The 24,918-nt window shown below is 42.4% G+C and overlaps 8 protein-coding genes and 1 non-coding gene across 9 annotated transcripts; 7 read left to right on the top strand and 2 right to left on the bottom strand.

Moving 5' to 3' along the window:
* Positions 1-3,409: 3,409 nt before the first annotated feature.
* BCR41DRAFT_426184 (hypothetical protein) lies at positions 3,410-6,452 on the top strand. Its single transcript, XM_022030696.1, has 3 exons — positions 3,410-3,475; positions 3,564-3,929; positions 4,414-6,452. Exons 2-3 carry the CDS (start codon positions 3,599-3,601, stop codon positions 6,417-6,419), a joined length of 2,337 nt encoding a protein of 778 aa, XP_021876199.1. The 5' UTR covers positions 3,410-3,475; positions 3,564-3,598; the 3' UTR covers positions 6,420-6,452.
* A 380-nt stretch (positions 6,453-6,832) lies between these two features.
* On the bottom strand, positions 6,833-7,741 carry BCR41DRAFT_313673 (nuclear pore glyco protein p62; the record flags this gene model as incomplete). The annotated part of the gene is made up of 3 exons (XM_022021147.1): positions 6,833-7,003; positions 7,120-7,449; positions 7,625-7,741. The coding sequence occupies 3 exons, from the start codon at positions 7,739-7,741 to the stop codon at positions 6,833-6,835; spliced, it is 618 nt and encodes a 205-aa protein (XP_021876200.1).
* On the top strand, positions 7,740-8,939 carry BCR41DRAFT_375180 (hypothetical protein; the record flags this gene model as incomplete). Its single annotated transcript, XM_022026926.1, has 1 exon — positions 7,740-8,939. The coding sequence occupies one exon, from the start codon at positions 7,740-7,742 to the stop codon at positions 8,937-8,939; it is 1,200 nt and encodes a 399-aa protein (XP_021876201.1).
* Positions 8,940-10,482: 1,543 nt separating this feature from the next.
* BCR41DRAFT_313619 (mitochondrial distribution and morphology family 33) lies at positions 10,483-11,218 on the top strand (the record flags this gene model as incomplete). The annotated part of the gene is made up of 2 exons (XM_022021144.1): positions 10,483-10,636; positions 10,776-11,218. Coding segments are annotated over 2 exons (597 nt in total), but the record flags the coding sequence as incomplete, so codon positions are not given.
* Positions 11,219-12,032: 814 nt separating this feature from the next.
* On the top strand, positions 12,033-15,679 carry BCR41DRAFT_426187 (PMCA-type calcium-translocating P-type ATPase; the record flags this gene model as incomplete). Its single annotated transcript, XM_022030697.1, has 3 exons — positions 12,033-12,554; positions 12,746-12,815; positions 12,936-15,679. Exons 1-3 carry the CDS (start codon positions 12,228-12,230, stop codon positions 15,677-15,679), a joined length of 3,141 nt encoding a protein of 1,046 aa, XP_021876203.1. The 5' UTR covers positions 12,033-12,227.
* Positions 15,680-15,811: 132 nt separating this feature from the next.
* BCR41DRAFT_363362 (hypothetical protein) lies at positions 15,812-16,723 on the top strand. The gene has a single exon (XM_022025876.1). It carries the CDS (start codon positions 15,887-15,889, stop codon positions 16,712-16,714), a length of 828 nt encoding a protein of 275 aa, XP_021876204.1. The 5' UTR covers positions 15,812-15,886; the 3' UTR covers positions 16,715-16,723.
* Positions 16,724-17,630: 907 nt separating this feature from the next.
* Positions 17,631-17,873, top strand: BCR41DRAFT_288269 (hypothetical protein; the record flags this gene model as incomplete). Its single annotated transcript, XM_022020305.1, has 1 exon — positions 17,631-17,873. A coding segment is annotated over one exon (243 nt), but the record flags the coding sequence as incomplete, so codon positions are not given.
* A 1,241-nt stretch (positions 17,874-19,114) lies between these two features.
* BCR41DRAFT_401423 (hypothetical protein) lies at positions 19,115-21,142 on the top strand (the record flags this gene model as incomplete). Its single annotated transcript, XM_022029218.1, has 3 exons — positions 19,115-20,585; positions 20,737-20,794; positions 20,887-21,142. 3 exons carry the CDS (start codon positions 19,115-19,117, stop codon positions 21,140-21,142), a joined length of 1,785 nt encoding a protein of 594 aa, XP_021876206.1.
* Positions 21,143-23,445: 2,303 nt separating this feature from the next.
* BCR41DRAFT_t143 lies at positions 23,446-23,518 on the bottom strand. Its single transcript has one exon. It is a non-coding gene; the product is annotated as a tRNA-Ile (tRNA).
* Between the last annotated feature and the right edge of the window lie 1,400 nt (positions 23,519-24,918).

Below are 24,918 nucleotides of genomic sequence, written 5' to 3' on the forward strand. Positions count from 1 at the left end.
CGTGCACGCTGTAATGTAATGCTTTTTTTTTTTTTTTATTTTTTTTTTAAAGTAATGCCTGTCGGTCGGATTGAATACAAGGTTATTCAATGTTGACTTGATGGCCTAATGGGTTGCTGTGCTGCATCCTCCTCTGTCCTCCGTTTTGCTCTGTCTGCAGCTTTTTGAACTTTGGGACAGAACAGGGGGGGAAAGGAAAAGAAAAGAAAAGAAAAAAAAAAAAAAAAAAAAAAAAAAAAAGAGGAGAAGGAGACAAATACATTCAAATATCTGTCAGCATTGAGCATTCAGCATTGAGCATTCACCATTCAAAAAAGACCTTGCAGCTTCTTCAGGTTGGTTTACGATACTTCCATTCTTCCCCCCACCCCAACCCACTTCCCCTCCCCTTCTCTTTCCTTTCTTCTTTCTTCTTCTTTCTTTCTCTCTTTCTCTCTTTAAACCCTCTACCTCCTCTTCTTCTTCATCCTACACTTTTCCTTTTCGTTTTATTTTATTTTATTTTTTTTTCCCCCCAACCTTCTCCCTTTCCTCCCATCTCCCTTCCTATTTGGCTCTTCATATTCGATCGTCACGTTTAGTTCTTTGCTCCCTTGTTGAAAAGCACACTCTTTATCACTTTCTTCAACCTTTGTCACATCCAAATCGACATCTCGTACATCCATTCAACAACGCGTATTTCTTTTCTTTGTAATATTATTATTAATATTCACGACTCTTTTTTTTTTTTTTTTTTTTTTTTTTTTTTTGTTCCTTCTCCGCCTTCTCCGCCTTCTCCACCTTCTCCACACATACGACGAAAAAGAAAGGTCAGACTTTGTCAGCGAATGAAGCTATCAACCTTATCTTAGTTAGCATCATCATACATCATACCTATCTGGGACCGAACATTTTCCTTGCGAATCCTGTCCAAACGAAACACCTTTTTTGTTTCATTTTATTTTATTCCACGTTACTCTTTTTTTTTTTTTTTATTTTTTTTATTTTATTCGGTAAGTAGATGTAGATGTATATGATATTGATTGTTAGCAAGGTTTATGGTTTGTTTTATTTTATCCTCCATTGCTTACCACATAACACATGTGGGTCTGAATTTTAAAAAAGTATCAGGGCCAATTTTTTTTTTTTTTTTCTTTTTTGTTCTCCTATTATTGCTATTGCTATTGTTATTGTTATTGTTATTTTTATTCGCAGTTGTTATTTTATTCATTATACGACATGATATACCTTCGGTCTGTGTAATGTATAATTTTGAGTGTGTGTGTGTGTGTATAGTGTTGGGTGATGATGTGTTTGTGAACACATGGCATGGCGTGGCATTGGATAGGATTTTGTTCTAGCCATCTTTGTCTCGTCTGGTCTCAAATTACTCAATCAAGTTTCTCTCCCTCACTTAAAATCAAGATTTATTGTTTCTCATCTTCCTCATCTTTCAAACTGGATTGTCCAAAGAAAAAAGAAACACTCCCAGAGACGCGTGTAAGAGATCAGCGTTTTTTTTTTTTTTTTTTTTTTTTTTTTTGTTTCTGATCGTTGATCGTAAAAGAGAAACGAATCTGGGTACAGATGTATATTCTTGTTATACTTTTTTTATTTTTTACTTATTATACCTCCTACCTATTTATCGTCAAAGTCTTTTCACTGGGCAAAAGTTAACAATAACAACTATTACAAGAGAAGGGGAAGGAAAGGGAAGAAAACAACAAAAACAAAAGCAAAAGCAAAAGCAAAAGCAAAAGCAAAAGAAGATCCCATTCATCCCATCCCCATCTAAAAACACATGGCGGAGCCGGTTTTCTGGGAAACGGAACTAATACAATCAACATTCAATATGAATCAATCACAAAATGAAAAAAAGTTAAAAGGACTAAAAAAAACTAAAACTCATCATTCCCACCCCGAAGAAGAAGAAGTATATATATAATATTATATATACATCTATATTGTATTGTGCTTTACTTTATTATTTTATTCTGGCTTAAAAAAGAGAAAAGGGGGCAATGTGTATAAAACCCGAAAGGATTTGGGTAAATGGGATTTTAAGCCATAAAAACACACAGACTCTGAATATTCAATTAAAAGGAGAGCCATTATCCACCTGCTATTTTACCGATCACCATCCTCCTTATCCCAGTCCCAGCTCTTTCATTACCATCATCACCAATGTATCCATCCATTCATTGAGCCAATAACAACAACAACAACAGCAACAACAACAACAACAACAACAATAACAACAACAACAAGCTCAAAAGAGTAAAATACATTTGTACAAGAAAAAAAAAAAAAAAAAAAAAAGGGAGCAAAGTGTTGAATGTCGTTGGGGGGCGGGGAGAATGAATAGGACAAGTGAAAGAGGAACCGTTATTATATGAGACACAGACCCATGTCGGCACGCTAAGCAAAAAAAAAAAAAGGTTGTTGTTATTATTGCTGTTATTATTATAATCACAATAATAATAACAATAACAATAACAATAATAATAATAGTGATGATGATGGTGATGATGATGGTGATGATGATGATGATGATGATTAATACAAAGATACAAAGATCAAGAGTGAAGCTGAAGAGCAATCCCTGTGCATCATTGTCATTCATTCATCTCAATTCAAATAAAATAAAATAAAATAAAGAGAGCATAATGTGGATGGATGTGCGCCATGGCCCTTTTTTTTTTATAGTCTTTTGTTTTTTTGTAGTTGCCCTCAACTCTCTTTCTTTCTTCTCTCTTCTCTCTCTCTTTCCCTCTCACTTTCCCCCTTTTTTTTTTATTATTTTATTATTATTCTCTTTTCCCGTTGACATTCTTTCTTTACAAAAAGAGTGGTGTGCATGGACCATCATCTGTAATGGTTCATCTTTTTTTTTTTTTTTTTTTTTTTTTTTTTTCTTTTCTTTTCTCCTCCTCTCTCTTCTCTTCTCTTGTCTTGTCTTGTCTTGTCTTTCATTCTCCTTCTTTTTCTCTGCTTGTCTTGTTCACTCATTGACTAAACTTCATCTTTTTCTTTTTCTTTTTTAGCTCATAAAGTCATCTGCTGACTGTGTTCTTCCAACCTTGTTGGTCACACAATCATACATAAGCATATAACATAATAGCTTGCTTCTGAACCAGTGATCCCCTTCCATTTAAATTGTGGTGAGAATAGCATAGACAAGCAGTATACAACGGCTTTTACGCTTATCTTATTCTATTCCATCCACCCCTATTTCCTCTTCTTCCCCCTCTCTCTTTCTCTTCCCTTCCCTTCCCTTCCCTTCCCTTTTCCTTTCCTTCCCCACCCCCTTTGCTGCACCACTACTCAAGCAATATCCATTTCTTCTCTTTCTCTTTCTCCTTCTCTTTCTCCTTCTCCTTCATCACATTAAAAAAAAAAAAAAAAAAAAGAACCGCCGCTCTTTTTTTTTTTTTTTTTTTCCTTTCTTTCCTTGTTTCTTTCTTTCTTTGTTTCTTTCTTTCTTTTAAAAAAAAAGGTACTTCTTTCACCTTCTTTGTTCTCGCCTTCTCTTTCTTTCTCTGTCCCTCACTCTAACAAACAACCTCCCTTCTAATCCAATATAGTTTCAGCAACAGTGGATATCTATACATCTCCCGGCATGCTCGGTCCTAGTCCTGGCCAAGCCCCAACGCCTGCAATGACACTCCCTCCTCTTCGGGAGTTGGACAGGGCTCTCGGACCTGAATCAGATCAGGCCTGCATCAGCATTCACCACTCTGCAACTCCTCCTCAACCTCGTTCGCAATCATCCGATCCTCATCTTCATCAGCACTTCCATCAACAACGCCCCCACTCATCTTCATACTCCCAACGAGAACAGGAACAGTACCACCAACAACAACAGCAACAACCACCATTCTCTTCATCCCCGCAAGGTTATCAGCCTCATGACCAACTCAGTCGTTATTCTTCTACAGCCTCATTACCAGGTAAGATGAAATAATCTAAAAAAAAACACAAAAACAAGTAAAAATGTGAAGCACAGCAAAAAACAAGGCTAGGGAAATATTATTGGATTTTCAGTCGATAAGAAAAAAAAAAAAAAAAAAAAAAAAGAGATACGTATTAGTATTAGTGAAAAAAGTCTTTTTTTTTTTTTTTTTTTTTTTTTTTCTCTTTCTTCCTTTCCTTTTCCTTTCGCGTCTTGTCTTGTCTTGACTTGACTTGTCTTGGATGGACACCGACTTGGTGGGTGGAGCCGTGTGATAAGGAAACGAATAAGATTGAGAAAAAGTCTCCAATTGGCTGGTGTTTTTTTTTATTTTTTTATTTTTTATTTTCGCGCAGCAGCGCAATTATGCGAATTATGCATCAATCCATTTCCTGATCGGATCAATGTTTAAACTTGTCTTTCGTAATATAATTACCTAAAAAAAAAAAAAAAAAAAAAAAATCTGTAACAATTAATAATAGACTTGTACATGAGCTCGCCTTCTGCCCCACCATCTACTACCACCAGTTCAAGTCTTTCCAGAGTCGATTCTATCTCTACCATGGACTATCTTCAAAACAATGCCCAGAGCAATCGCCATCGCTCCTCCATCGGCGCTTCTTCTACTCAGTCACAGCCCTCTACTTTGCAAGGTCAACAACCGCAACAACAGCAATCACAACAACAGCAGCAAAATGATGCTGATCCAAAGAATAACAATAATAGTAACAATAGTAATAACGGTAATGGTACCTCAGGAACAGGCACTGGCGCAAAAGAAAACGGTGCTGGGAAAACAGAACAAGGTCGGAATTCAAGCAAACGTGCTGCTCAAAATCGTGCTGCCCAAAGAGCTTTCCGACAACGTAAAGATCTCTATGTTAGAGAGTTGGAGCGAAAGGCTGAACTGCTGCAGGCGGCAGAGACACAGCTCATGACGTTAGCAGCCCGTAATCGAGAATTGGAGGCCATGGTTGCTGCTCATCAGCAGCAACAGCAGCAGACACCCTCTTCTTCTTCTCCTCTTCCCTCACCACTTCCTCAGCAAGAGGGCCCTGGAGCATCCCTCGGCCGAGGTGAGCGCGAATGGGATCGGGAACGAGAATGGGCTCGAGAACGGTCCTTCGAGAGTGGTGGTCCTCCCTATGATCATTTCCATTCCTCACGTCCTGCTCTTGGCCGTCATTCCTCTGCCCAGCATCTGCGACAGGCCTATCATGCATCCTCCCCTCCATTGTCGAATGGCTCTTCCAAACACCTGTCTCTGAACAGCAAATTATCATCACAATTTCATCATCAGCGTCCCGAGTCTGACCAAGAAATGGAGATTCAGGGGCGTCCCCATCGTCATCTCCATCGTCATCCTTCCGAATCCTGTTTGAACTTGAGCCGGCCAGGTTCGTTTGCCAACCCAATGGACAGCAAGGAGGAGGATTATGGTCATCGAACACATAGCTTCCGAGGATCTATGGACTCCCGTGATATGGCCTCCCCCTCTTCCAGTAACAAATCCCCATTATCAATCTCCTCAGCACCTTATTCCTCCTCTGGACCACATGATTCCCCAGCGCATCATTATCCAAGCTCGCCTCTCTCGCCAACGCATGACCGGACATCGCTCTATACCTCAAGAGACGCGTCACGACCTACAGGCCATGGCGGCTCTGGATCAATGTCTTCACCTACAGGTAGCACAGGACCTGCGGATGGACCTTTTGGTGGCAATGGCACCCCTTCCTCCTCTGCAATGAATTATGATTTAAACAAGAAGCGTCCTAGTGATGGAACTGTCAACTGGTCATCGGGCTCTCCATCGTCTGAACTGTACAGGAATGTCCAAGCTGCCGATCCTTATTCACATCCTTATCACCATGCAGTCAAGAAACAATCCAGCTGGAGCTCACTTTCTGAACAGCGTAGGCTCCATGCCATCAAGAAACAACCCAGTTGGGGCTCCATCTCGGAGCATCGTCAGCACTGGCGAACCAAGACTGAGAGCCCAGAGTTGTCTACAGCAGAGACTCGATTCGGAGGCAGCGCGCCTTCCTTACCAAGGATTCCATCCCAGTTTTCACAACGGCCTCCTCCTCCACAACAACAACAGGGGTTCGAACGTGATTCATATCCACCTTCTTCACCGGCTATGGGACCCACTAATAACAATAATTCACAAGCACCACCACCACCACCACCACTTTCTTCTTCAGCCTCATCCTCCACTGGAGCATTCCCCTATTCACCCACAATCCAACATTCACGACAGCCTTCTGATTATTATAATAATCATGCACGATCCCATCGTGATGCGTCCCATGGACCATCCGATATGGAGATTGTTCAAGAAGGAGGAAACGGCGGTACCAATGGTGGTTACTCTCGTCCAGGAGGTTATGAGACAAATGATCCATATGATGTTGAAAGAGAGGAGAGGTATAATGGTCGACCAGAAGTCACTACCGGCTATGCTACTCGCATGGGATCACCTTGAGTTTTTTTATACTTGCTTTTTTTGACTTTTGACTTTTTTTTTTTTTTGTAGAAAGCATAAAGAAAGAGAAAGAGGAGGAAGGAGAAGAAAAGAAGGGGAAAAAAAGGAAAAATGTACCATATAATTTAATTCAATCAAAACAAAATCCTTAGTCTAGTTTTAATCATGGAAGGAAAAATTAAAAAAAATAAAAAATAAAAAATAAAAAAATAATGAATGCTTGTAACAATTTCTTTTGTACTATTGTCTTTTTTTTTATTTTTTATTATGAAGGCTATTGAAATTGCCATAACATTGCTACACTTTTCCATTTCCATTGTAATGTCACCATTCTTATCCAATGCTTTTTTTTTTTTTTTTTTTTTTTTTTTCCTTTTTCCTTTTTCCATGCATTCTATCATTCTGCCTTTCAATTATGATCGACCTGTAAAGACACCACGGCTACGATAGCTCTCATGCTCCTTGATCAATTGGTTCTGTAGTCTACCCACCTCCTGCACCTTTGATTGCAATTGTGTTGTACTGTCATCAATCCACTGCAGACTCGTCAAATGGGCGTTCAAGATCTGAATAATTTGTCCAACCTAGATGGATATATGAAACAATAAAAAAAGAAAATGATTGTTTAAAAACAAAAAAGAGCTAAAAAAACAGAAAAAAAAAAAAAAAAAAAGCTTTTGCTAATAAATTGCAAACTTACAGGATCATTGCTTTCGCCATCAGCTTTGGGTGAGGTCTGATTGATTTCCTCAATCATATTGGTCAAGTTAAGCGACATATCATCTAGTTGCTTGTTGAGGTTCTCAGCCAAGCTATATGTTTGCTCACGTTGCTCATCTACAGGTCTCAGACCATTGGCATTCACTCCTGCAGTAGCAGCATCCTTCTCAAACATCTTTTGCACCTGATCCTCATACAAATCTAGAATGCCACTAAGCTCCTGTTGCTGTGAGTCGATATAATCCAGGTTCTGATCGATTGTCTTCTGTGTCGCCTCTGTGTCCACAGTCATCTGATACAGTTGGCTGATCTATTTAAATTAAAGTGTCACCAAGTCAGCTTTCCTTCACAAGCTTTTTTTTTTTTTTTTTTTTTTTTTTTTTTTTTTTTACAAAACTTTTCAAGCCAAGGATATTTGCCAACATTATGATAACCTCACTCATCCATAAATATGATTTAGGAGGGAAAAAAAAAAAGCTTTTTACCTGATGTCCGTTAGAAAATAGCTTACGATCCCATTCAGAAATCTTTTTAGCCTGCTCGCGGAAAGCTTTTGTATGCTCATCCAATTGCTTCGACCACTGATGAAGAATATCATCCATGCTCTTGTTACGCAATGCTGAGGGCGTTGGAGGGACTGCCGTCTTGGAGCTTGCATCCTCCTGTGGTTTTGTCGTCAGTCCAGCTGTGTTTGTTGCAGCCGATGTGGACGCTCCCGTTGCTGGTGTAGTGGATAATGAAAATAAAGGTGCAGATGTTGCAGCAGATGAGCAAGTGGATGGTGCAGCGGTAGAGGCAACATTTGTTGTGCCGGTGTTCGCTGAAAGGCTGAATGTAGGTGCTGCTGTAGATGATGCAGCAGTCGAAGCAGCTGGTGCACCAAAGGCTGGCTTCGCTGCACCAAAGGCTGGAGTGTTGGTTGTGGTAGTGGTAGCGAGACCTGGTGTTGGATTAAAGGGAGAAGGCGTCGCAGGCTTGGTACCACCAAAAAGCGGAGTTGTAGCCGGGGCAGCACTAGCTGCTGAGGTATTCAAACTGAGCGAGAATGGTGATGTGGAAGCAGCTGTCGAAGTGGGCGCAGCTGTCGGAGTTGCTCCAAAGAGACCTCCTGCAGGTGCTGTTGTAGCAGGCTTTTGTGCTGCGCCTCCAAAAAGAGATGATGTGGTTGCAGGAGCTGATGTCGCGGGCGCACCAAACGAAAGTGCTGGTGTAGATGTAGTAGCAGTGCTACCAAATAGTGATGGAGCTGACGTAGCTGTCGAAATGCCGCCCAATGTTGGACCTGGAGTAGATGCTGCAAATGTACCAAATCCACCGGTGGATGGTTTTGCAGCTGGCGCTCCAAATGAAGGCGCAGCAGGCGCTGAAGTAGTAGTAATCGCCCCAAAAGGGCTTGCAGTCGAGGTTGCGGCAGCTGGAGCCCCAAAAAGGGATGGTGCGGCAGCTGAAGATGTCAATGTAGACCCAAATCCTCCCGTAGATGCTGGTGTAGATCCAAACCCCCCTGTAGGTGCTGGCGTAGATCCAAACCCTCCTGTAGATGCTGGCGTAGATCCAAATCCTCCTGTAGATGCTGGCGTAGATCCAAATCCTCCCAGGGATGCTGATGTAGACCCAAACCCACCGGTAGATGTTGGTGTTGATCCAAATGTGGTACCGGAGCCAAATGATGTTGTACCAAATGCTGGCGTTGTTGCTGTGGATGTTGCTGGTTTACTTCCAAAGGCATTCCCATCTGTAGAGCTACCAAAGCCTCCTGTTGCGCCTGTACCAAATCCCCCAACTGTGGTGTATGTATAAAATAGAAAAAAACATTGGGGGTTAACAACAAAGTGTTGAGTTGGTATGATTAGTGTTTCTTTTATAGCTGACATGAGAAAGAATTAAAGCGACAACTTACAGGTGAAGCCTGGATTGCTAGCTATTAATAAAGGAAATAGGGGTGTGTGGAAAACATGATTTGTGTTAGTCATGAAAGGATGACAAGACCAAGACGCGTCCTGTAGCGATTATCCTTAACATTGTTGCATCAGTGATGTTTACCCATGATCTGAATGCAAGACAGTATGCTCTTTCAATACAAAAGAATGGGAATGAAACGTTTTTTCTTTCTTTCTTTTTCTTTTTTTTTTTTTTTTTTGTTATCCACGAGCAGTGATTTCTATCGCGATCTTGAGACTATAAAGAAAAAAAGAAAAAGAAAAGAAAAAAGGTGGCGGCGCGTATCTTTTGAAGCAAAGAAGAAAGTGATGGGCTAGAAGTATAAATGTCAAAATAAAAATAAAAAAACAAAAATAACGTGACGATGGCCATTTAGCAAAAAATGCAAAACAGGTCAAGCAACGGAAACCTGGACCTAGAAAGAGAAATAAAAAAAAAAAATAGCCATCCCAATCCTCCCATCCAAACACTCATTAGTATCCCATTCAAATACTCTTCATTCTATTTCAGGTACCAGAAGACTGTTGGTACTGTTGGTTTAATCGATATTAAAGTAGTCCCGATAGAGCGGATCATGGCCACTACACACTTTCACCTACTTCGGTACACCAACCAGACAAAACTCCTGCATAACTACAGCCTGTATGCTCAGGTCCCCAACAGTTGGACCTGCGCACCTCGATCTGTCAATGCTGCATTGATTCGCCACAGATTCTCGTCTACTACTATCAAAAGAGATAATGATCGTCCCTCATCATCATCGCCATCATCACTATCTGCTTCTGCTGAGAATAGCAACGGATCCAATGATTCTTCTGGAAAGATCAAGGATACCCAAGAGGCAGAAGCAGGAGCTACAGAAAATGATGCGCAGAAGAGGCTCACGGAAGAGATGGAAAAAAAGAGGGTTGCTGCTGAAGATGCTGCATTAAAAGAGATTCTTGACAGCGCCGCTGCAGAGAAAAGGAAACTTGAAGAGCAGGCACTTAGGGCTATACAGGAAAGGGAGCGACAAGCAGCGGCTGCTGCTGCTGCTGCGAAAGCGACCGCAGTGAAGGAGGCAGCAGAAAGACTGAGACAATCAAAATTAATATCTAATGCCTCCGATGTAGCAGCGCCAATTGCTTCTACCAAGCCTCGTACTGTCCCAAATGCATCCATCAGTACAACATCTACTCAACATGGATCGAAGGACTTTGGGGACAATAATCAGTCAACAATATCTGATACTCCAGATTATCGTCAAAATTCTGCACAGCAGCAACAACAACATGAACAAAAACAAGGTGATAGCGTCAAACAACAGGGTCGTGAACACTTGTTTTTGGGTGAAGACCCACTATCGCCTTTTAAAGCCAAGTTATTACCTTACAAAAAGTCATTGGAGTCATCTACAGAATACATGCGATCTGCGATACCAGACAGTTTACGCCAGCTCTCAGAATCTGTTAAACGGAAAGACTACCGAGATACCATTGCTCAATTGGCAGATCATCTCAACAACTTTACAGGATACAATGCGATCAATGATCTGAAAGTCAAGGTTATTACGCACGGTGCGTGGATAAAATTCATTGCGACATGTGCGCCCTGTGAACAGCACTATGAAAAATAGTTCTCTTTTTTTTTTTTTTTTTTTTTTTTTTCTCATTGATTTATTTTTCCTATCTTTTCAACCGATTGGGACGATATTAGGCGATAGCTTGGATGAAGCGCGTATCAAATTAATTGAAGCAAAGCAGGCATATGAGGACGCTATCAGTCGACGTTCAGATACCCAAAAGGCCATTAATGACCTGTTGCAACGCAAACATCTCTGGTCACCGGACGATGTCGTCCGATTCACAGATCTCTACCGCTCCGAACATGCAAATGAGCAAGCGGAACAAAAGGCCAGAATAGAATACAAACAAGCTGAATCTGATGTTGAATCAAAATCTAGGATGCTGACAAGAGTCATCATGGAGAGATATCACGAAGAACAAGTTTGGAGTGACAAGATTCGAGCTGCAAGTACCTATGGAACTTGGGGTCTCGTGGGCGTGAACGTCATGGCATTTCTAATCGTCCAAGCATTCGTTGAACCACGACGTCGACGAAAACAGGTGGAGCGCTATGAAGAACTTGTCCAGGATCTGACAGAGCGTGGTGTCCTTCCTGAAAAAAGAACTACTCCAACCACCCTTGTCTCTGCGAGCCCAGGAGCTCCTACAGCTGCAATGACGGACTTCGCACCTAGGAATAATAGTAGCTCTTCGCCTTCGCCTGTTTTTTCTTCTACTGCTGTTGCTGAGGGAGCGGGAGTAACAGTCACAGACGATGAAAATGCTGCTATCACTCCTGTGACAGTCGGTGGAGCACTCCTGGGAGGCGAAAACATATTGCAAAAGATGATGGGGATTGCGGAGCGTCAGGAAGAGCGTCTAGATCGGATGGAAAAATTGCTGGTTAAAGGAGGACCTGCGCCCAAGGCGGCTATACAGGGGATGGATGGGTCATCAGAGTCTGGTGACATTATCTTGGGTGAGGATGGTGAGGTAGTCTTTTTGTCAAAGGACGATAAGATTGAAGGAGAGGCAGCCGACGTAGGTGTTGACATGAGTGATGCTTGGCGTGAAGAAATGAACAAGCCTCGGATACAGACTAAATCTAGCCAGAATCGGTTGTCATTAATCCTTAGTGATGGCGATGCGGAGGTACGCGCGACGCGAAGAGACTTCTTGGTCAGTAGCTTAGGAGGCGCATTGATTGGTGGTTTGATTGCAGTTGCGATGATGCTGAGGCAATAGACGTTTATCTCGATAAAAAAAAAAAATTAGCATGTTTGCATTATGACATTGAAATAGAGCACATCCTATCCTGTCTATTAAACAAGAGGATTGTAAGTTTTTACCGAGGAAACATCACTGTGAGACAAGGATTTGATATCATTTGAGGAACAAACCTGTCTTTGGACTAGATCGACCTGAGACACTTCATTCCATTTCGCAAGAAAGTTCATTTCGTAATTCTTCATTCCTCATTCTTTTTCTTTTGTATTTGTATCACTGTCAAGCGGTGCATTCAACCCTCCACTGCTCCTCTCATCACTTTTTTAAACAATTTCTACCTTATCATTCATATCCAGATAAAAAAAGAAGAAAAAAAATGGCTCAAGATTCTTCTGTAAACGAACCTTTGCTTGGAAGCCGTCGTGGACCCTCTAATGAAGACCATCGTCATCAGCGCTCTTACCATACGACTAAATCTACTCCCACGTCAACAGAATTTGGTCTGACTGTACAGGATTTGGCACCTCTCACAGATCCCACGAATCCTACACTCCCTAGTCAAATGGGGGGTATTCAAGAGATTTGTAAAGCACTTAAAGTCGATCCTAACGTCGGTCTGCACTCAGATGAAGCACCAGAATCATCGCTAGGCAAATCAAATGAACTAAAATTCGCTGCAAGATCCAAAGCCTTTGGACGCAACGTAAGGAAAGAGTATTCCACTTTTTTTATTTTTGTGTGACTTTGGACCCTTGGACGAAAATATTCCATCCGGTGCGCATGGGCCAACAATCTAGAAAAACAATTTTCACTTACATGACCTACATGACGCTCGTTTTTTTTTTTTTTTCTTTTCCCTTTTACTACGTCCTATACCCTAATACTACGTAATAGATCCTGCCAGCCGTCAAGAGTACCACCTTTTTTGAGTTCGTCAAAAAGACATTTAATGACCGCACACTCAGTAAGTCCATGATTACTCAAAAAAAAATAAAGGAAAGAAAAGAAAAGAAAATGAAAGGGAGAATAGATAGCTCATACTCTTCTTTAACACTTATTTACGATACCTCTCTTCATTAAATAGTCTTGTTAAGCATTGCAGCCTTCGTGTCTTTGGGTGTGAGTGTATATCAGGATTATGGCCCACAGCACGATCCTAGTGAGCCCCGTGTTGGTTGGGTCGAAGGTGCTGCCATTTTGGCCGCAGTAGCAGCGGTTGTATTCACCAATGCCATAAATGACTATCAAAAGGAACGTCAGTTCCGTAAACTGGATGCAAAAAAGGAGGACCGTTGTGTGACACTTCTACGAGATGGTCGTGAGCAGGAGGTCAATGTCAAGGAGATCCAAGTTGGGGATATCATGCTTCTGCAGCCCGGCGACCTACTAAAGGTTGATGGGATCGTTCTCACGTGCCACAACATTACATGCGATGAATCTTCTGCAACGGGCGAATCAGACGCCGTGAAGAAGGATACAGAAGAGAAATGCTATATTATATCGGGATCAAAGATTCTTGATGGATCCGGCACTATGCTCGTTACTGCAGTGGGGCCGAATTCATTCTTTGGAAAAACTATGATGGCTATGCGCGAGGCTACACCCGAAGAGACCCCTCTTCAGGCTAAGCTTGGTGCTTTAGCAGAATCTATTGCTAAACTGGGAATGGCATCCTCAATCTCTATGCTAGCCATTCTTGCTGTAAAGTACTTTGTCAAAGCTGCTCTATCCAACAAACCCTTCCCTTCTATCACGGACATCTTCTCTGATATGATCAAAATTATCATCCAGGCTATTACCATCATCGTTGTTGCCGTTCCTGAAGGTCTTCCGATGGCAGTTACTCTAGCTCTTGCGTACGCAACTACACAGATGTTGAAGGATAACAACTTGGTCCGCGTCCTTTCTGCATGTGAGACCATGGGTAATGCCACCACTGTCTGTTCTGATAAGACAGGAACATTGACTCAGAATAAAATGGCTGTAGTGGAGGGAACCCTTTCAGCGCTGTCGTTTAACTCCATAGACGGTATCAAGACATGGAAGAATGAAGTCCCTCCAGAGGCTGTCAACCTGGTTATTGAGGGGATCGCCGTCAATTCATCAGCATTCGAAGACAAGGATCAAAATGGCAACATCGAATTTATTGGATCTAAAACTGAGTCTGCGTTGCTAGGCTTCATCAAGCACTTGGGTGTTTCCTATAAGACCATCCGCTCGGACGTCAAGGTTGTCAAAATGTATCCTTTCAGTTCAGCTAAAAAGACCATGTCTTGCGTTGTGCAATCGCCTCAAGGCAAGGAACCTTATCGTCTTTATGTGAAAGGCGCCTCCGAGATTGTCATGGATTATTGCACCCATTATAGGGATTCAGAAGGCGAGTTGAAACCGCTGGATGATGACTCTCGCATCAAGTTTGATCAAATTATCAGTCAGTATGCCGACAAAGCTCTCCGAACCATCGCACTATGCTATCGCGACGTTTCTTCGTCCGAGTTCAAAAAATTTGAAGAGGAAGAAGCTCCACATGAAAAGCTGATATGCCTGGGCATTGTTGGGATCCGGGATCCATTGAGGCCTGGTGTCATAGAGAGTGTTCGCAAGTTCGCGAGGGCTGGAGTCACTGTCAGGATGATCACTGGAGACAACATTCAAACCGCATGTGCAATTGCTGCGGAAGCTGGCATTTTGACCAAGGGGGGGGTAGCTATGACAGGGCCAGAGTTCAGGGAGCTGACTGAGGAAGGCCAAACTGAAACTGTTAAGCGTCTTCAAGTGTTGGCCCGCAGTAGCCCAACTGATAAAACTCTTGTTGTCCGTCGTCTACAGGAACTCGGCGAGATTGTGGCTGTGACAGGAGATGGAACGAATGATGGACCAGCACTCAAAACAGCAGACGTTGGATTTTCGATGGGGATCGCTGGAACAGAGGTCGCGAAGGAGGCATCTGAGATCATATTGATGGACGATAATTTTAGCAGTATCTTAAAAGCATTGATGTGGGGCCGATCAATCAACGACTCTGTCCAAAAATTTTTACAATTTCAACTCGGCGTTAATATTTCAGCGGTCACATTGTCTTTTATTTCTGCAGCAACCTCTGACAACAACCAGTCTGTGCTCTCTGCTGTTCAGCTGCTCTGGGTCAACTTGATCATGGATACTCTTGCTGCGCTGGCGCTAGCAACAGAACCTCCTACGCTTGACATTCTCGACCGCTTCCCTATAGCCAAATCTGCCCCTTTGATCACCTTTAGTATGTGGAAGATGATCCTCGGTCAAGCCATTTTTCAGATTGCCCTCAACTTGACCCTTCTCAAATATGGTGCTCAACTTTTTCATCTTCAGTCACAGGATGGTACCATATCACCAGAGCATCGTTTGACGCTTCGTACCATGATATTCAACATATTTGTATTCTTACAATTGTTCAATGAGCTAAACTGTCGCCGAATTGATGACACACTCAACGTATTCAAGAACCTGAAAAATAACACGATCTTCATCTTGGTGCAGATCATTGTTGTGGCAGGTCAAGTCATAATTGTTCAGTTTGGAGGCCAGGCTTTCAAAACAACACCTTTGACAGCTCATCAATGGATGCTAACAATACTGATTGGGTCCATGTCGCTACCTATGGGGGTATTCCTGAGGCTAATACCAAGAAAACTTATTCCTGGGGTTAATGAAACAGAAGGACGGCGACCGTTGCTGGACCGAGCGCGTTTGCGGTGGGAAGGAGCCGCGAACATGGTGGTTGCCCAGAGCAACTTGTTCGAGGCAATCCGAAAAAAGAGAGGGAATCATGGAAGGATGTCAAGGAAGTAAAAAAAAAAAAAAAATTCCAGAATAAATTTTTACAATATGGACAATGTGGGGCATGGCGCAGAAGATATTTAAATTGTCGCTTCTTTTTTCTTTGCAACCCTTTTTTTTTCTTTCTTCAACATTTCTTTCGCCCTCTCCGTCACACTAACACTGATACACGCACGTCTGTCTGTCGTTGCACTACCCCCCAACCGCCATCCTCCAAATATGCAGATGCAACGATCATGGGCTGTCCATCAGGTTGCCCTAAAACGCAGAAGTCCTCTATTCTTTGGAATCAACTCTTCTCCCCGTTCTAGTGCAAGTTTGCAAGGATCACAAAGGCATGACCGAGCCTTCCTAGACGACAATGAGCCACCAAGTCAATACGCTCCTTGCATGGTTAACGAGGACTTGGAAACATTTGCTTGTTTCTACCAGCACCTACCCGATAGTCAAGGCGACGACAACGATGCAGGCACTTGTACGGCTACCGAGGAAAGAAAGAAAGTGCCCTCTTGCCCGCTCCCCAACAGCCTAGTCCTACAATCCGGTAGCCAAGACGACAATGGGTCACCAAGTCAATTCACAACTCGCACAGCTATCGAGGAAGGAAACGAAATACTTCCTCATCCCTCTCCAAAAGCCGATCCCTACCAGCACCAACCCGGTAGTCAAGATGACAACAATGCAGAAGTTGGTCAGGCACCAAAAGAGCAACAATCTCATGGGCGAAATATCATCACCAAAGCTGTAAAGCAAACACGTAAATTCATCTGCAATATCTGCCAAAAGGCCGCGACCACGGCTTCCAACCTTCGTTCTCATTTATCTACTCATGAACCTACAAAACGACATGAATGTGGTTGGCCTGACTGCAGTTTGAAATTCAATAGGAAGTCTGATGTGACAAGACATCGTCAGACGCATTTCCAAGCTACGCCACACATCTGCAAGTTCTGCAGGAAGGAATTCTCCAGGAATGACTCGGTTAAAAGACACAATCGCAAACCCTGCAAGACCCTCACTAACCCTGTAGGTGCTGGCTCCTCATGAAGTGTCCGAGCTGTTTGCTACTCTATTCCTTTTGTCAATAGATTTAGCAGTGTAGTATAGAATAGTGAATAAACTAATTTAAATATTTAAAATTGATATTCTGTTCCTGATTCATAACGGTTTGTGTTTATTGCCTAATTGCGTTGTGGCGTAAGTAGCGTGTATAAATGAAAGAGGCTGTTCTTTTTTTTTTATTCCTTGTCCTATTTGGTCCACCCCTTCCTCCTTCCCAGACACACACACTTTCTCAACATTGTTGAGTGGCTCGATAAATCCAACAACATCTCAATCATCCAACAATATCTCAAGTCCCTCTATCTGAACAATGCCAACCCAAAAGGATTTTTTTCACCGCTTCCGAAGATCTCCAAGCCTCTCAGAAGGTCCAAACTCTCCAATAGAAGATGACGGCTCCTGGAAAGCATGCCCGCCTCAAGATGATGACCGCGCAGAAGCAGTCGAACTATCCATGTTTTCATCTCTCTGGGACTATTGTGATGAAGAAGTGGAGCATCATTTGACTAACCCAGATCCACAAGAGGCTAATGTATCCACTCTGAAAGGAGACTTCGAGGTCGGCTCAAACCCAGCGTGTAGGAAAGACCTTTCTTTCGACCAAGAATATCATCATCATCATTCTGAGGAAGAACCAAGTGGCGCAAGTCTTCTCGACATCGCCGAGGTTGCCAGACCGAATCCCATTTCCCATGTTAACCCATCTGATCTGATGCCCAGGCACATCAGCATGTCACTGAATGAGCAAATGAACCAAAGTCAAACAGATTCAGAGTTCTCACAACACTGCGCTCCGCCCTCTTCTTCCTCTTCTTTTTCGTCCTCCTCTTCATCTTCTTCCTTTCCCTCCTCGTCCTTACAAGTACACAGTACTAGAACTTCGTTGAAAAAAAATACCCTATTTAAATGCGATTTTAACTCCTGCGACAAGACCGCAACTACACCCTCCAACCTTAAAGCACATAAAAGGACACACCTCCCTCTGTCGAAAAGACCCCACAGCTGTAATTGGGATGGCTGTTATAGGAGATTCTGGACAATTACTGATCTCAACCGTCATTCCAAAATCCATCAACCCGGGACGGATATGTTTGAGTGCGGCTGCGGTAAAGAGTACACGAGAAAAGATTCTCTTCTGAGACACGGTCCTTCCGATAAGTGTATGAATGGCCCCTCATCTAGTATACACATAGCCCCGACATCTGGCAAGCGTAACCGTTCATCTGGCAAACGTGGTCCTTCATCTCGCAAGCGTGGCCCTTCGTACGGCAAGCATAATTCTGAGTAAGAGACCAACCAGCTATGAAGAGAGTGGTTTTGCAAGCGCGACGATAACGGCGAATCCAAGCTGGAAGACACTCATAACTCCATAGACTCCATCCAATCTTTTCATAGTCTAAATAAGCAACAAGTTCTGATAATTTTGGGCAAGAAAGTCATTTCTGTATGAACTCAATGTCTTGATAATTGAATATTCATTCTTTATTGACACATCTTGCATTTCACTGGGAGGGTGAGTAAGCCAGCTGGCGTGCTATGGGAGGCTAAAAGTTAGGCAACATAGGCGCTAGCAGGATCCTTAGTCTTTTTCAATAATGAGAGATGCAAGAGTTGGGGACAATTAGGTGAAAAACGGATGAGAGGGTAAGAAGAATGTGGAAAACTTCACAAGTAAACGAATAAGAGCTCACGTGTGTTGGAGCTGTATGTATGCCCACATCAATTTGGCTACGCGTTTTGCCCCCAATCATTTTCACGTGGTAAAAATGTTGTTGTGACCTACTGATTTATACTTTATACCTCAATTTTTTGTTCTTAAAGAGACCCATAAGCTATGGTCACCTAAATTGTAAAATAGTCATACAAAGATGCAGTCACATATTTGAAATTTTGTATAAAATGGACCCTCCTCCGCCAGACTTTGAAAACTCATACTTACCTGGTTGGAGCCTCTCCTGATCAAGAAGGGGGGAGGCTCTGGGAAGGATGTCTGCATTGCACAGCGCGGATGTCCAACCCAGTGAATGTCCTTCGGGACATCTCAACAGCTTAATTTTTATATACGGGTCATGTTTCGTTCGCGAGGCATGGCCCTAAATTCATTTATCACTATTTATCTATCTATCACTATTTGCAGTCTATGGAGGAAGGGTATATAATAAGGCAAGGGGAAGCCTTTTGAATGTTATTCATTCATTCATTCATTCAAATGAACAACAATGATCAAATGAAATAGTTGAATGAATCGATGATTCAAATTGGTCGGCACGTGCCTAAAGTTTTTTTTTTTTTTTTTTTTCATATTTTTATCTTTGGCTTTTTTACAGGCTGTTTCCGTATTTCACTGTTCACTATCACTCTATCTCCTCGAGTCCATCGTTAACAATGGATAAACAGCACGACTTGTCAGAGTCCGATCAAATTAAGGTCTTGTCTGATGCGACAGTAACATCCCCTTCCACCAGCTCAAATACCTCTGCTGGACAACATGATAAACAAAAGCTTTTTCAACAACCTAGTACCTTAAGCGATCAGCCACCGAGAACTCCTACTTCTCGTGGACGAGGATACCGCTCTGTGAGATTTGCGAAGTCTGTCATCTCGCCTGCTCATCGCGCACCCTTGCGACCATCAACTCCCTTGCCCAGGCAACTTAAATCAGACCTAGAAGATCAACAGACAATCGAGTATTTCAGCTATCGCAGCGGGTACAAATCAGGAAGAGAGCAACAAGAACCCAGTGTTGCACCTAAATCATTAAGGACTGCGAGTGAGGATTACGATCAAAGCGTATTATGTACGGCGTGGGAAAGTGGGGACGAGCAGTGCAGCAGTTCGAAAAAAAGTAAATTAGAACATGTCTCGATTGAGCCTATCTTCAACATCACACCATCATCCGAAAATGACTATTACGATGAAGCACTTCAATATGAGAGCATCTCGCCATCCCCTTCATCTGAAAAACTTAGTGGCGCTCCAGACGATGCTTGTTCTACATCTACTATTTCTCTATCAACTCTTGGACAAACCAACAGTGCAACTTCACGGTCACTGCTTAGGACACCTACTTCCAGCACAACAAGGCCTGCTATTGTCACGCCATTAAGGCCACTAAGCCTCAATGGTCCGCGCACTTACTCACCACTGGCCTGTATCACAACCTCACCTGGCATTAGCTTTCTAAGGACGCCAACGTCTGTTGGACAAGCTTCGAAGGCTCCGAATCGTTATTCTGAGCCTAGTAGAGATTCTAGTGCGGCTTCCAGGCATACACGGCCTTCGATGCTTCGCTTCTCGTACGGCGACAGCCATTCAACGCGTTCGCTGGTATCACCGCAGCCACCTCCAGAGTTGAACACCACCGGTATTCGCTCAGAAGAGCCTAAACTCACATCTTCGAGAGAAGGTAATAGAGAGGAGGAAGGCGCCAATCAAGCAGAAAGCGCTGGAGATGGCAAACAGAAGAATACTTTTCTTTCAACCTTTTCCTCTGCAGAAATCCTTATTCAAAGCGAGTACAAAGCCGAGATCGTGGATTATGGCGATGAGGAAATAAACGATACAAATGAAGGGACAACCTCCGAGAACGAAAAAGAGGAGGGTGTACGCCCATTAGCACCTGCTTATGACGAACACCTTGGACAGAAATGCGCCATTCAAGCTGTAATTACAGGGAAAAGTACTGAAGGAGCCTGTGATATCAAGCAAGATGAAAGCACTGTAGACGATAAAGGGAACAAAAGGCCTTCGTCACCTCCCTCTAGCTGGTGGTTAGTTGAACAGGACGAGATTGATTACAACTCGGACAAAGAAAATATTGATCCTAGACAATATCAGCGGAGTGACCATTCCGGCTGTATACTACAAACACCGTCAAGGCATCGATCGATGTCGTATACAGCTCCTCAGTTGTATGAGGGAAAAATATATGCTGATATGCTACAGAAAGAGCAAGACATAGAAATATGACAGTAATATTAAATGGATGCACTTTAATGTCTAAATAGCATCCACAGTAGAGCATGGAGTAGTCCCACAGACTCGATGCGGTCTCCATGCTCCCAAGTACTAACTAACAACCGTTCCCGATCCCGGGCGCTAAGTCGCAGCTGGTAAATGCTGAATCTGCCTTTGACCCTATTGCGTTTGATATCGAGATCTACTTCGCTTTTGGTAACTCGTAAGATAATTTTATCCAACGTAGGTCCTCTAAGGAGCGTCGCCAATGAGACATCATCCTCTGCACGCACTGCCATCGAGACTAAAAAAGATGAATTGCAGCTCAAGCCAAATGGACACAAGATTAGCAAGCACGCTTGTAGATTTGTACCTGCTATTACCGCACCTTTCCAGATTCTTTTCATCCTCTTGTGTCTTCTCTATCTGCTACGCGCTACATTGCTATTAGCATAGTTCCTTGTAAACAATGTCTGCGTATTTCTTTTCATTACTACACGTTGGATAATTCTGAAACAATATGGAATAACTTGAACACATATTAAAGACATTCTGATCCTCTAAAAAAAAAAAAAGGCTCTTCCTTTAGATATCAGTAACAGCTGATCAGAGAGGTGAAAAACCAATAATAATAGGTCATCAGCTCGCTTTTTCTACCCACAATAGAAGCCAAGGGAATTATTCAAGCACACTTTTATCCAACTTCGGCTTACTCTCGTAACTCCTTGATTGTTTCGGATCTTTATCGGGCCTCAGCTCCCATCTGGTTTACGGCAATGGGATAGACTAGATCTCCATTGTGGGGAATATAACGTATTTCAATGAGTCTGAAAAGCTGAAGCGTGCCCTCAAATGCAATGCATGGCTGTGGTTGCCACTCTATTACGAACGGAATAGGATTCTTTACGACATCAGGCAATACAATCACTGGGCCTATTTATACCTATAAGCTTCCCTCCTCTCACCTCTCCCTTGCTGCCCCTCCTATACTCCTTTATATGGGATAAGAACATCATTAAGAGAGGAATTCAAGTTTGTTTCTTTTTTTTATCTAGATAAATACCCTTACATTTCCGATTACATTCTTTCTGGAAATCAGCGTCGCAAATCCAAGACACTACTTTATCGATTCTGAAGTTACTTTTATCGCTATTTTTAAGGCCAAAGGTATTGAAATTCTGTGCGATCGCGAGGTTTATCGTGAGGTTTTAACCCTTTATTATTATTTTTTTTTATTTTTTTTTTTTTATTTTTTTTTTTTTATTTTTTATTTTTTATTTTTATTTTTTTATTTTTTATTTTTTCCTGCCAAGCACTAACGGATTTGTTGCCGCGACATACTACAATATCCCACATTATCCTACAATATCCAATATCCAATATCTAGAGCCGGTCTCGAAAGTCAAGATCAACGCAGAAATCATGATTCATTTAGCACATGTTTATTTAGGTTGATGGATATATGTATATACAAATATCGCTATATTACCATCCGTAACAAGTCGTTCCATTCAACCTTATTCAATTTTTCAGCAACAGTCAATTTAACATGTGGTGATGCCCATTTTAAACGGTTTTTCATGGTGATCCTCCACGGATCACCGATTTAATAAACCCCCCACTGACCTCTTTCCCCTCCACCCCTAGAGCAAAGCATCGAAGAAGCTTCCCGGGTTTTTCAATCGTAGTGAACCGAGGGTGTGGAAAAAAAATTAAAAAAAAAAAAATCTGGTGCATAAATCACATGCCATTCTTGACGTCTTTGTTGAACCTAGTTACATTGGGGAGAGGAAGTATAGATTTGTAAAGCCACTTGTGGCGCTGAGGAGCTACCAGCTATGGCAAATTGGTGTATTGAATTACTGAACAACAGCCAAGTCTTCACAGCCAAATAGATCGTTTTGGGGCAGCCACTTAACACTACACCCTTGGGTAGCAACCGGGCTGTCAAATAATGAAGTTATTTGCACGGGGGTTATTATTTCAGTCTTTCAATTAAAACCCGCCTCTTATGGGTGGGCTTCCTCTAAATAAAAAAAAAATGTCAATAGACAGGAAGCATTAGGGTCGCATAAATATGTTGATGCGCCTCTAACCGCTACTGTCACTGGATTGTAGCTGAATGTCACGACCCAAAATCTTGGTGAACCTTTTTTGTTGGATGTCCAACAGGAGCTCCTATGCTTCTCATCAACACACACAGGATTGTCCTAGTAAACGAGATACGAGAGTTTTTTACAGATAAAACAAGTAATAGAGCCCAGATAACACTAGGTAGGTTATCAAGCAAATCATAAGGATGTTTCTTGACAGCTGGGCTGCCAATTAAATTAATCCAAAAAAGAAAAAGGATGAAGTTATTTGCACTGCTCCGTACACACCTTATTTACGCTGCAAATAAAAAATTATTATTTGCATGGGGTCTTTATTTCATCTACAAGCGGCAACGTGTATCCTACAGCAGTAAAAATTAGTGGCAATAACGCGCCACACAAAGACGCGATAAATCTTTGATATGGCGAGAGACATTCCACAAAATAAACTGAGGTCGTTTGTAATTCTTTATTTAGTCCTAGAGTCGCATAAAGAATATCAACATGTATTCTGGTCAATATTTGATACTTGGGTATCGAGCTTGTGTCGTGGAAGGCTTCCTGGTAGTGGTATTAAAGACTGAAATAAAGACCCCATTATAAATAAAAAAAAAGACCCACGTGCAAATATCTTTTGTACCATGCGCCAGTACGAGCCGACAAAAATGCTCATTGCAGGGATCGAACCTGCGACCTTCGCGTTATTAGCACGACGCTCTACCGACTAAGCTAAACGAGCTCATATATCAACACTTTTTCTAAGATTATTTTATTTCTATAATCCATATCACGTGCTATCTCACGTGATTCGGAACTTCAGTTAAAAAAAAAAGTTGGCTGAAAATTGACAAGGTCACCGTTGAATGGGAAAAGCTATGAGCAAACGCGTTAGAGGACGCAACTGTGTTGGGAAGCACAGACGTAGTAGCAACCGCCCAGAATGCGGTCTGGATCAAGGAGGTGTAGAGTGACCTTTACTCTGGCGAATAGCTTATGATCCACTACTATGTGAAGTTATGGACCACATGAAGGGATACAGAATAGAGGGCCCTCCAGATACACCTCAGCTCGCATGTCTGGCTTTTGTGGACGACACGACATGGATATCTGACTCCAAACAACATGTACAGGATATACTAGATGTCGCCACGTCCTTTTTTGTTCTTAACGGGGTCGAAATCAATGCGAAAAAGACGCAGGTGCTAACACTAAACAGCAAGCTCAACGATAACAATAATCTCCATTTTGGTACACCGGCAGAAGAAATCCGCCCGCTGGGCAAAGATGACCCTGTCCGGATACTAGGTGTCTGGGTAACATCCAGAGGGTCGGTGAAGACAACAGAGAACATTGTAGAAAGAGAAGTCACGTCAATGTGTAGTATTCTCTCCTCAAAAGCAGTAACCGACAAACAGACAGCATATCTCATCAATAACGTCCTCATACCCAAGGTGCTTTATAGGATTTCGGCACAGATACTTCCCCCTTCTTTTGTGAGACGAATGACAGGTAAGTATATGAAGCTATGTAAGAGCAAAGCACGTATGCCGTCAACCACACCCAACAGCATAATGCATCACCCTAGATTCTATGCAATTAAAAACTTAGAAGACGCACAGACAGAGGAGCAGATATCAACCCTGTTCCTACGCCTAAATGACAATGGGTTGATGGGACGTATCTGTAGAGCACGTCTCATTGCCCTCCAGAAGCGCCTTAGGACGAGCAAGCTCCCAACTGCAGAGCCGCACAAAATAAAAGCATACAAACACAACTTCGCATCAAGCGTCTGTAAACTAATGGCCGATCGACAAGTGAAGTTTGACTTGCAACTAGCAAACGATTTTGGGCTCCCTGGAAATGCTCTCAATATAGCAGACATGCTTCATGGCATTGTGGATGACCAGCCTGTGCGGGAATTAGCAGCAAGAGGAATATATTATGCTGAGCAAACTCTAGACGAGGATTCGTCACTCAAATCCTGGAATGAGGTACGTACGAAAAGGAGAGACCCAAAGGCATCTCCAGCATGGTTCCACAATGTTCAAAATGCCCTTCATGAGTCCCTTTACACACACAACTTTATCGAAGTATGGTGTAGAGACAAAAAGAACATTCTTCAGAGACTAGACGAAGAGG

Source organism: Lobosporangium transversale (assembly GCF_002105155.1).
Source record: "Lobosporangium transversale strain NRRL 3116 chromosome Unknown BCR41scaffold_62, whole genome shotgun sequence".
In the NCBI taxonomy this organism is placed as follows: domain Eukaryota; kingdom Fungi; phylum Mortierellomycota; class Mortierellomycetes; order Mortierellales; family Mortierellaceae; genus Lobosporangium; species Lobosporangium transversale.

What these genes read in the sequence shown, in the direction of transcription:
- BCR41DRAFT_426184 (XM_022030696.1), top strand. Translation starts at nt 3,599, where the DNA reads ATGCTCGGTCCTAGTCCTGGCCAAGCCCCAACGCCTGCAATGACACTC. An exon ending in TTCTACAGCCTCATTACCAG is followed by an intron (nt 3,930 to 4,413) that starts GTAAGATGAAAT and finishes AATTAATAATAG; the next exon opens with ACTTGTACATGAGCTCGCCT.
- BCR41DRAFT_363362 (XM_022025876.1), top strand. Translation starts at nt 15,887, where the DNA reads ATGCAGATGCAACGATCATGGGCTGTCCATCAGGTTGCCCTAAAACGC.